This window comes from Spodoptera frugiperda, chromosome 11 (assembly GCF_023101765.2).
Source record: "Spodoptera frugiperda isolate SF20-4 chromosome 11, AGI-APGP_CSIRO_Sfru_2.0, whole genome shotgun sequence".
NCBI lineage: Eukaryota > Metazoa > Arthropoda > Insecta > Lepidoptera > Noctuidae > Spodoptera > Spodoptera frugiperda.
In genome coordinates, this window is record NC_064222.1 from 6,967,682 (window position 1) to 6,979,483 (window position 11,802).

Genomic DNA, 11,802 nt, shown 5'->3' on the forward strand with positions numbered 1-11,802 from the left:
GAGTTTCAGATTCACTCAGCGATGGCCCTGTAATACTGTCATAAATGTCGAGCCGGTATCTTCTTATGTCAGTCGTAAAATGGCTAATAAAATTATTGACTTTGAATTATCTAGTTAGCTCACTTCCTTTAATAAATAATTTACGGTGTGGTCAATGTTCATAGCAGACAACACTTTGATAGCATTCGGATTTGTAGGTTAGTTAGTCTAGTTTTATTTCTGAATGTAAAAAAATAACTAAAGAAATACTGGGAAAAATATTTTTAGCATCGTTTGTCAACGCTTTTCAGAGAAGCCCCAGCGACAATTCGACACTAACCTTTGACAACGGAATTATTTCACAACAAAAGATGTTCCAAAACTGAGCGTTCCAATTTACATTTTATCCTCCTAAGTCTTTTGGCTGTTGCTTACCCAAATATCTTTGGGAGCAATCTCTTTTAAAAATCGACACCCATGACATGGGACACAATGGGGCAAAAATAGTAACTATTTTGATTCTTTTTATCCTCCATCGTTCGCCATCTTGAAACGGCTGCGCATAACAATGGCGGCTTCCGCTCGCATGTATTGTCTATGGTACACGCTAAGGTGGAGTGATCCTCTTGTCATTAAACAATATTTTATGCTTATTGCTTCAAATCAATATTGTTAGTACCTAGGAAATAGGAAATATTGTATTTTATTCTATTTATTAACATCTTTCTTTCATGGAAACTATAAATTATCAGGACGGTAGCCATCTTGAAATCTTGTTGCGTCGAACAAAGGATTTTGTACTGACAGTTAATGCATTGGCTGAACCAGTTAGTGGCATTTCGGTTCGCAGCCGGAATATCGCGAAATTAAATAATAAAACGATTAAAAGCGACTTTGAGTTCTACCGTAGCCTTCATAGCATAAAAATATAGTTCTAAAGAGATGTTTGTGTTAAAATTTTGCTTCTAAAATCGAATTTATACATAACTGATTAAATTAAAAACTGGTTTCGAAACTCCAAGAAAATTATAGTAAAACAACAATGTCGTTGAATTAAGAAACTAAATAAATATTTAGTTTTAATTCGTACCAAGATCCGTTTCGGTGGAACGCCAAACCATATCAGATATTGTAACAAAGTTCCTTTCACTTGAATATTAATTAAAAAATCCTTTTACAATGCCTTATACAGGATCTGTATTGTAAATTAATAATATTTCCTCAATCAGTTTTATTATTATTATTTTACTTCTTAATTTTATAAACTAGAATGTATAACAACGACATTGATACTGGCCAGTTTCCGAACGAATAGACTGACATTTTGAATGTGATATTTTTAATCTGTGATTATTAAATGTCAGAATACTGTCAAAATGATAAAAAGATTAATAGCTATTTTTATTTTGAATTTAAAATATTATATTGCTTCTAAAATTAGCGTAAATATTACCTAAACATAATAAATTATTTTACATCACATCTTTCTAGTTTGTAGGTCATAATGTAACCCTGGTTACTGATTTTTTTATCGTTTTTTTAGTCTCAAAGTTTAATTAGATACAGAAATGTTTTACAAGCGGACTTGGTATTCCCCGACACAATTGCTTTTGTGCAGATTCTGAGTAACTACTGAATAATAGTGATAACATCGGCATTGCATTATTATTAGCAGTGGCGCTAGATTGCTTAATTGAAATTTGTCAATAGGTATATCCGTGCAACACTATAAAAAGATTAAAAATAACTCTTATAGCATTTTCTATTAATTCAATGCTTGACTTTGTCACTATAAACCTGGAAATAGACTTAATCTAATTATAATAAAACTGTTTAAATGAATAATTAAATCAAATAAACATCTGTTGATGGGAATTAGAATAATTTTAACATCATAGAAACGACGTTGTTTTTTTTAACACATTTTTTTAAATATTTTTATACTGATATTCTCGCAAACGCACTTATTTATAGTAAAGCTCATAGAAAGTGAATTTTAAAGACACGTAATGCTTTGTGTTGAAGTTGGATAATAAAAAAAAACTAAATAATTCAATGTACAACCAACTGAAGGTCTCACGTAGTGACAAGAAGATATGTAACACGTATAAAATGATTTGTATTCGATTCTCGTTCGTTTAATATCAAACAAAGCTCATTGACTGCAATGGATTCTTATATTTCATGAATATATTTATTACGTGATGAAATAAGAATCAATTATTTAGGTTCTGTACTGTATGTGTCATGAATGCACGTGTTCAGAATGGTTAGTTCTGTTCCTGAACTATATTTAAGTCTTTGACTGCCAATAGAAAACTGTTGAAGGCAAATTCTCCGCTAACGTCGGTCACCGGTGACCACCACGGCGTTCAATGTGTTAAAGAGTATTACAAAAAAAAAAATGATTGGCATTAAGTATTAAAAGAAACAAACTTAATAAAAAAAGAAACACACTGTCATTCCATATTCAAATTATAACTTGCCGCCAAATTACAGTTTGACAGGAATGATTTTTAATGCATTTTTGTTACGATGTAACGTTTAACCAAAACGAGTCTGGATCGTTTTAATAACATGACATAATAACTTGTGACAGATTAAAATATAGATAACATCACTCCTGTATTAGAAACCAATTAAGTAACATTAGTAATGTATATCTTAAGACGATTAAAACATTCGTTATGTTACCATTAAGTTTATTAACCCACAGTTCTTGCAAGAGAGAGTGCAGTTTCTAGCGTGGACTTGCGACGTCAGACTAAACAGGTTTTAATATTAAGCATCACTATACTGTACGTAAGCATTTCAAGCTTGATCTAAAAAAAAAACAAAACAAAAACAAGCCATATTTGAAATGACATTCTATTTGACATCTGTCAAAATGATAAGAAGAATAAAGATGGCGGCTTGAAGAAATTCCTTTTTTTATTATATGAGTAAAACTTTTTGTGCAAACTAATAAAAGACTTAATATGCTACGAAAGTAGGCAATAAATAAATCATAGAAAATATAAGAAACATTCCACTCTCACTAAAGCTGTAGCTGCCAAAAAATGCGTAATAATTCCGACCATAGCTACTCAGATATTTGGCTCATAATGGCATATTACGGCCAAATCGGCTGGCAATTACGTTTCATGACACCAACCAATGGCTAATTGGCCATTTAGCTTTCGGCAAACGTGTGTAGGGCTCCATATTATTTATCGATTTTTTTATGAACTGCGGCTTTGTATGAATGGCATACAAGGTTAAATATGCCATCAATTATATTTATGCATTGGTAGTGCCAAACTGAAATCAAAGATGGATCTATTACGTAGATATGTTCCATAGAACTATGACAGTTGCCAGGGACTTAACTTTTTTAAAATAATAACGTCACGTCACATATAAAAGATATCGTTGACATCATTCAACCAATTGCTTCCTTTGACTAAATAGAGGCGAGTTTAGTGAAGAAAAATGTTGTGTTTCTTGGCACGGAATTAATTTCGTAAATTGTATGTCTATTAGCAACAAAATGGACTAACAGACAGATAGATTAAAGGATGCCAAAATACCTTTCAGTTTTTAATGTTTTAGCTATTTATCTTTTAAATTGACGAACATAAAACTTCTAAAGAAAGAGAACGATAATCTTTCCACACTTATTTGGGCCAGAATACAATTATTCTTTATAAAAATCTCACTAAGTTGGACCTAATTTTGTACATGATGAATTATTTGCCATTAAAATTAAGGTTAGCGTTGAATCTTCCAAAAAATCTGATAGTTTTGAGTTTATATCTAAAAAATATGAAAATAATATGCTTGTGCTCAATTTTACAATGCACTTTTCGTTTTATATTCCATCGGACCAATCGAAAATGTATGCAAATAGGTTTGTTAACACGGATATGTATAAACGGAAAATCCTTACATCCCACAGTTTTATACCTATGATCTTATCTTCAAGCACTAGTATTAATTAACTGGTTTGCAACACAGCTATTGTTTGCAAAGCGTATGTTTATTATAACCTACTAAATCGGCTTCCTAGTTCCTAGGTCTTAAGTTTATTAAGCCCTATAAATATACTTGAAATACTACTTTATTGTCATCATTGTATTAGTAACAAGACGTCCACTGCTATACATAGGCCTCCATCAAAAGTCTTGTCTAAAAAAATATTCTTTGGTTTGAAACAATCGACCCATATACCTGACCAAATTTTTTATGCGCTCTCTTCCTCTGCATAATTTATTTTTAGCGGGCAGTGCATTGATCTCGTGTTTACTCGCAAATTTCATAGTAAAAGTCGAAGGTGACGTCATGAAGCATAAAAAATGCTAACGTTTTACTATCTACTTAGAATACTAGAAAATGTTGAGCTAGGTAAAGAAATACTAACTGTCTTACTTAGTCATTTAATGGTTACTTAACTCAGTCTTTAGCAATTGTTTTCGATACAAAATCGCTACTAAGGAATAGTTTAAGTGATCATTAAATGTCTCTGAGTGCGGCATTTAATGTATATGTTCTTAAAATAATGCCAAGACTAATTCTTTTATCTCCTTCCGTATTTAGTGTATCTATTTAAGGAAGTATTTAATTAATTAATATGTTAATATAATAATTCAAAGACTTTCCTGTATAAAAAATGTAACAAATAAATGTAAAAACCTTTTTTGTTACACGGAATAACGGGTTGATCCGCCATTTTGATAAAATGCTTTTGTAAATGATACTGGCCACTGCCGAATCTGTATTATCTTTGTTCTAAAATGACAATTGTTATAAATAAAAACTAATACTTAATCATAAGTTTGACGTCATGGGATTTGTTCATAAAATTATTGAAATGTTTTCACACGTCCAATCGTGTTTACAAATAATAAATGTGAACGTAAAACAAAATAGCAATAATTTTAAACATGTACAGATTAATTTGTTAATGTAATGTGCACAGATATTTTATTGTTTTATAAACAGTCGTTTAAAAGAATTACTCGCACTTAAAATTTGTCAAATTATTCACTTACTTTCTTCGATAAAACGCTCGATTAACGCAAATTGTGAATTCATTTTGAAACCACTTATTATTTGGCACGGTTTGAGATATCCAATTTAATGTCAAATCAAAATCAATCATGACATTTTATTGCCGCAAAAAATCATACAAACATTACAAGAAAAAATAACTCAAGAATCAAATAAACTTCCGAATGATATCTTACTTCCTGATATCCGTCAAGGTTTGACGTCTCATTCGTCATAATTAGTTCATCTGTTTACGAGATTCGGTGACTAAAACGCACATAAACTGTTTCGCGCGATATTGCAAGAAACTGTATTTATATTTTTATCCCTTCAATAAAACGTGATATCTTTGGCGAAATATTAATCGTCTAACGTCATACAGTAAATTCTGCGAACATTATAAAATAAAAAGTCTCCTAGAAATTCATAATTTGTTTATAAAACATTGGCACTCGAAATGATTTATGGTACCCAAGTTATTTTAAGACGCGGTTGCCGCGAGAAAGTGGACACTATCTAAAAGACTATTAATAAAAAATCACCGTGGAATATTACAGGTGGATTTTGCACTGGATTGGGTCGTAGTTTTTTTCCACAAGCACCCCTCTGTGGGCTATTTTTTCATATCCTCCTGACAATCAAACGTGCACGCCAGACGCGCATGCACGCTCGTGTTAAGAAAATCTTAGAGGATGCTGTTAACAAGACACCATTGTCCACTTCCCTGTCCACTGCTCTAATAGTTCAGTACCTAAACCCAATTATCCTTTTTAAAAAGCCAGTGAATAACCACCTTCTCAAATGACATTATGTAATTCAGCAATAAATAGCTTGACGTTCGAAAGCGCTTAAAAAAACGTCACCTCTCTATTTGAAGTTTGCGAGTGACCTTCATTCATAGCGAACGATTAACCGAGCTTTTTATTTTCGCTGGTGACTTTATAGTTTATGCTTCCTGACTTGTCATTTTCTTGATGATAGAAATGATTAATGACTTAATCTAATTGTAGAAATGTATCATCCATGTGAATTGACTGATCAAAATCCTCTTGTTCATAAAAACATTCAAATGAATGGGTTTAGTTCCACAAATCGAAATGACTAGTTCAAGATTTTGTTTTGCAATCGCATTCTTGGAAACATACACGAGCTAAATATAGCCTGGTATACACTTAACGATTGTTGCCTGCAAGCAATGGGCAAAATAACTTGAACAGGTTTAGATTGTATCTTAGTGTGGGGTTTCCCCGACCTTGCAAACTTATTTTTGATATACCGGCCTTTGATTACTAATAAACAACATAGCATTCACAAAAATGCGGCAATAACGCTTATTTATATTCAAACACATGTTTTTACAAAACACATAGTAAAGTAAATAGTTTTAAAAGTAAATAATGAAGAGGTCGCCGATGCAAGGTAAGCGGAATAAAATACTACAACTAGTTTCATAGAAAACAAGACGATAAGGAAAAACAAATAATGTGTAGATGAAGCTGTCACTAATAGAAAATGTAATGATGAAAAATATGATTTCATTACCATCGTAAAATTATTGGCGGTCGCGGTCGGACTAAAGAAAATAAATATGAACTTCACTTGACATAGATTTCACACGTTTCTGCTCATCCCCGGATACAAAGGTCCGAAGTCTGGAGAACGACATTGAGACTTATTAAATATTCATAAGACTTCAAGGTTTTTATATCATAGCTTTAGAGCAAATTTCCGGTCTGTATGTTCGTTAAATTGTTACTTCTGATGCGACCGTTAGACGGTTTTGCCCATCGTTTTTTTGCCAAAACATCTTAACAACTGGTTTCTTCTCCATACTTTCTTTTATCATCTAACACGTTCATTGCATCAATAATATTTAGTGCTTCTCTCATACTATGTTTAGGATCATCAATATCAAGATTGTAATTTTCAAACACAGTCTTAGGCCTTGAAAAGTGTTCGTGAATAATTTCTTTCTCCACCTGAGCATTAAATTAAATTTGGCTTTACATCTTTAATATGTAAGCATCAAATAATAAAACATTACATTGAGTAAGTACTTGCTATACGTAATAATTGGCCTCGACACAATAAAGTGTTGCCTTTTGTGTTCAAAATAGCAAAACGGTTTCACCTCTGCTATGGCCACAAGCCATTGAGAACACCTTCGCGTCCCACATAACATCCATCAGATTACAATCTATGGCAATGCTTATGACTTGTTGAACCACCTTAATTTACTTTGTATCTGTGTGGTTTTCACCTTATCCTACATCCACAAGAATTTGATTTAAAGGTTCAAAATCAATCCTGCTTTTATTCGAATCATTAATCACCTATTCCAAACAACTGGTCTAAACATAGACCAGTCAACATCGGATGATAAATTGCCCTTGATTTCAAAACCAATACTTTTGTTTAGGTATTCTAGAAGAAGCGTTTATACTTCACATTAAGCCTGGACTCTCTTTTAATCCTTGGTTATACAATCAGACCTTAATTGATGTATGCATTTGCAATCTTGTATCCGCCTCGAAGAGAAAAATTGCATGAATAATTGAATCTTTTAAATTGATTTGATTTTCAAATGTCAATTTTCTTGCATTCGAAGGCCGCTGAGGAGACAATGTCATGCTTTATATAATCTGCAAGGGCAGTGTTTAACATTTATGTAGATGGAGGAACAATCTGGACGATCGATAAATAAAGATGGAGTGATACAAGGTTACTGGGATAGGGCTGGTGGATAAAAAGGCTTAGAAAAACTCCGTGTTCCAGGAAAACATACATTAGTAACAAAAACATGAATTGTAAATTCCAGCTTTTTATAGCACAATGATATTTACATAGCATATATCCATATTTCGTTTTATGAATGGAAAACTTTGTCTGTTGTCCAAAAAATGGGTACCTACATCTGGAAATACCAACGATAGGTATTCTATTCTATACGGTGATGCAAGACTAAATCCATGATCAAAGATTTTTTGCTTCTTTAAATGTGATACGTTTCAAAACTTGTATTTTATTGTAAACACGAATGAATATGTTATAGAGCAAGTCTCAGGTGAATCAGAGCGCGACTGGTTTGATAGTATAGAAACTAATGATGCTAAATCGAATAATAATGAATGTGATACCGAATACAATATTAAATCGATTAATTTTACCGCTAATACTAGGATATCAGCCATTTTGTTTGTCGTACCTATATTAGATATAGTAAACAGACTTGTAATTATTCCGGGAATGAATAACTATGAACAATCCACACTAAAACACGGGTGTTTCCAATTTCGTATTAATTTTGACGAAAAATTCTCGATATACATCAATAACAGGTTTCATAAATCTGGTTCTGTTTCAAATCAATTGATATTACTCACACGTGGATTCCAAAATAGCTTCTTCAACTTCCCGAATGTTTTCATGCGACTAACAGTTTACTAGATCTCAAACTTTCCATATTTTTGTTTGTTATTGTTAATGCAACCTTCCCTTGAAGATCGTTGAAATATGGAGTGATACAGAACTGATGTTCCACCTTCAAAATTTCCTTCATCGTCTATTTTTATATCATTCAGTTCACAAAGAACGTCTTCAGTTTTTATTTCTTTTACGCGTTTCATAGGTAGCCCTAAAGTTAAACAATATTTTTCTGTCTCGATATTCATCTGATTGCTATTTTATTTTTCTATCAATATTAAAACGGTTTGTTTATTCTCTTCAGCCAAATAAATTGGGCAAATAAACGATAGCCGAATATGAATTTACATAGTAAATCATGTAAATACCTACTAATGTATTGGATGTTCGCAGACATACAAGCTCGGATCATTATTGAATTAGAAACTTTTCGTGCATATGTTATTACTGATTTACTAACTAATTCAATTAATCAAGTTGTTTGTGAATCTTAAACTTGTGTGTGCCGTCTAGACAGAACTATGAAATCCGTGATATAAAATATTCCTAACAATTTTTTCCTTGTTAACAAATTATTCACTAATGCAAGACAAAATTCATACAAATTAGATATGTAAATGTTACACGAAGAAATATTCAAAAACGAAATGTACTCGAGGACAGTTTAGTCGTTAAATTGTTAATACTATACCGATATACTGCATATATTTTGAAACTGCAAATTACTTGAAGCCATTAATTGTGACACTCGAGTTATTAGGACTAACAATAGTAATTAAAGGGGTCTTATCAAATAATTCGTGAACATTGTAAGTCGGTCGTGTTGCGCATTCGTTGCGGTGGCCAGTTTACGAAAGTCCTCTTGCACTCTCAAAATGTTCAACATAATCTATCAACACATCTAATTGTTGCGACAGTTCAAATCACCAGGATTAATGGAGAATTACGTAAGCCCAGGGGCTCGGTGCTTGTTGCGTGTTAATCAATATCATTCCACCAAATCGCTTTGTTCGACCGCTTCCTTGTCGCCGACTACACGTTCACGAACATTCCATACCGAGGGTTACTATTTTTGTTAACAATGTCGATTGACGTGCACACCTATGTTTACAAACACTGCCACCGACCTAATCGGTTCCCAATGTTATCGTTTGATCGCGATCGTCAAATTAATTGCCGTGCTATCGAATCTGTAAAATGTACGAAACATGGCCTTTCTAACGAAACCTTGGTGTGCCAACACTGTTCAAACACGAGCCGCGTAAACATGACCCCCGCGTACATTATGTGGACGTTGTACTGCAGTAGCTGACGTATGTCTTTGTTATTGTTACAGGTTCGTCATCAATCTGCTTGCGACGAATCTTTTGACGACCTCACTGCTGGCGCCCGCGCTGTTTGGCGAGCACTCTGCGCAGGAGGACATCCAGTCGTGGGTGGAGGCGGGAGACGCGGCGGCGGCCGCATGCAGCCTCTCCTCACTGCTGTCCATCATGCTGATAGCACTGGACCAGCACCACGCCGTCACCGACCCGCTGCGCTGCCACACGCGGCTGCTGCAGCGCCGGCCGGCCGCGCTCTGTGCTGCCACCTGGCTCGCAGCCGCCTGTGCTGCTGCTATCCGCGCAGCCATCGCCGTGGTGCGCCACTTGTGCCCGCTCGAGCCCATTGTGCAGGGAGTCGAGCTGGCGTATTACATCGTGTACTTAATACTAGGAGTAATTACACCCATCGCCATCGTGTGCTTCATGTATGCGAGAATATACCGCGCGGCGCGCTCGTCTGGCCTTCGTGCGCGAGCACATGGTGCCAGCGCGCTGCAACTACACGAACCTCCCACGATCCTACCCGATCTGGCTGAGGAGGGAGAGGGACTAACCCTCAAAATTGACGGGCCTGAGTGCTCCGTAACCGTAGAAAGTGAGAGGAAGTTCGGGCCATTCCTATTACCGCCTGAACGACCAGTACGATGTCCGTCGGTTGCCAGTCTACGCAATTCCCGTAAGGAAGGAAAGTCTAACGAGGATCTGAGGAAGGGGCTGCCAGCTGTCAGCTCCGCACCGTCGCTAGCGGCTCCATTGTTAGCCGTGCAACAGCGCACGCCGCAGCCTAGTCATAGTGGGTCCAGAATCACATCAATCAGGTGTCGCATATCAAACGCGTCACTGTTTAGATATAGAGAAGAATCTCGGGCGGCCCGCGTGGGGCTGCTGACGGGTGCCCTGGTGATGCTGCACGTGCCGCACGCTGTGGCCGCCGTGGTGTCGGCAGTGATGCCAGGATTGGCGGACTGCGCGCGCACTCCTTCGCTGGCGCTGTTATTACTAGCGTCGGCGTTGTCACCGTTCCTATTCGCGCTGCGCTCACGGCGCGTACAAAGAGAAGCGCGCAGATTACTTCTGCCAGAGAAAAGTGCTTGGGAGAGAGCGTCAGGAGTCGCGTCTGCGGCGGCGGTGGACGGGCAGCGCGCACGGGCTGCTCTCGAGCTGCTGCGCACCCTGTCGCCGGGCAGCAGCGCGCCCGAGTCGGGCACCAGCAGCAGCGGGGAGGCGTGCCGCGGCTCGTTCAGCTCGGGCGGCAGCACGCAGCTGTCGTCCGCGTCGGACGAGTGACCGGCACTCCGCGCGCCCGCGCTGCTCGCGTCGCGGGTGCGCTTCGCTCCGCGTCCCACCGCTCTACTCATCTGTGATACTAGGCTAAGCCGCAACGCGCTCGGCGCGACCGTTAGACTGATTTAGTATTAAGTTAATTTATTGTGTCCACGTACCTTTCCGCTGAGCGGAGCCAATTTTTATTACCTGATATAATATAAGAAAATAAAATAAAATAATAATATTGAATTTAACATTGTCGTTTTGATTGTATTGACCCTGATTGCACCGCGGTGGTAAACCGCAACAATGCGTTTATAATTTTACACACGAATGGAATAGTAATATGAGGCAGACGAGACAGTGACTCACTGAATTACACATTCTATAAATATACTGTAGTAACCTAAATGAGGATAAAAACATTTCACAAATGCTAAATATAAGTAGTCAAACATTGAAATGAAAACAATTAAATATTTACTGATACAACATTCAATAGAACGTAAGACAATATCACGACACATCACACACAAAGTAACATAACAATACTAATAAGAGAACATCTGCTCCTGCTGCTGCTGGTGATTCTACCTCCTGTCTACTTCTTGGTTCCTGGTACCTTCAAGCAGCCTGCAACATAAAGAAAGGGTTTTGTATACAATTACCTATGTAGGGAGTAAGTATAAAATGATAAATAACAAAACTGAAAAATTCTAGACAATGATAACGTTTGGAAACATTACTGCTAAACTTGACTTTCGGGGTTCGATTCCCAAGT

At 36.3% G+C, this 11,802-nt stretch overlaps 1 protein-coding gene across 1 annotated transcript in view; it reads left to right on the forward strand.

The window, feature by feature from the left end:
• LOC118274911 (probable G-protein coupled receptor No9) overlaps positions 1-11,275 on the forward strand; it is a 36,897-nt gene extending 25,622 nt beyond the window's left edge. The window contains exon 2 of the mRNA XM_035592680.2: positions 9,767-11,275. Within this exon, the coding sequence (XP_035448573.1) occupies positions 9,767-11,042 (1,276 nt within the window). The 3' untranslated portion in view covers positions 11,043-11,275. The remainder of the gene's footprint in view (positions 1-9,766) is intronic.
• The last annotated feature ends 527 nt before the right edge of the window (positions 11,276-11,802 follow it).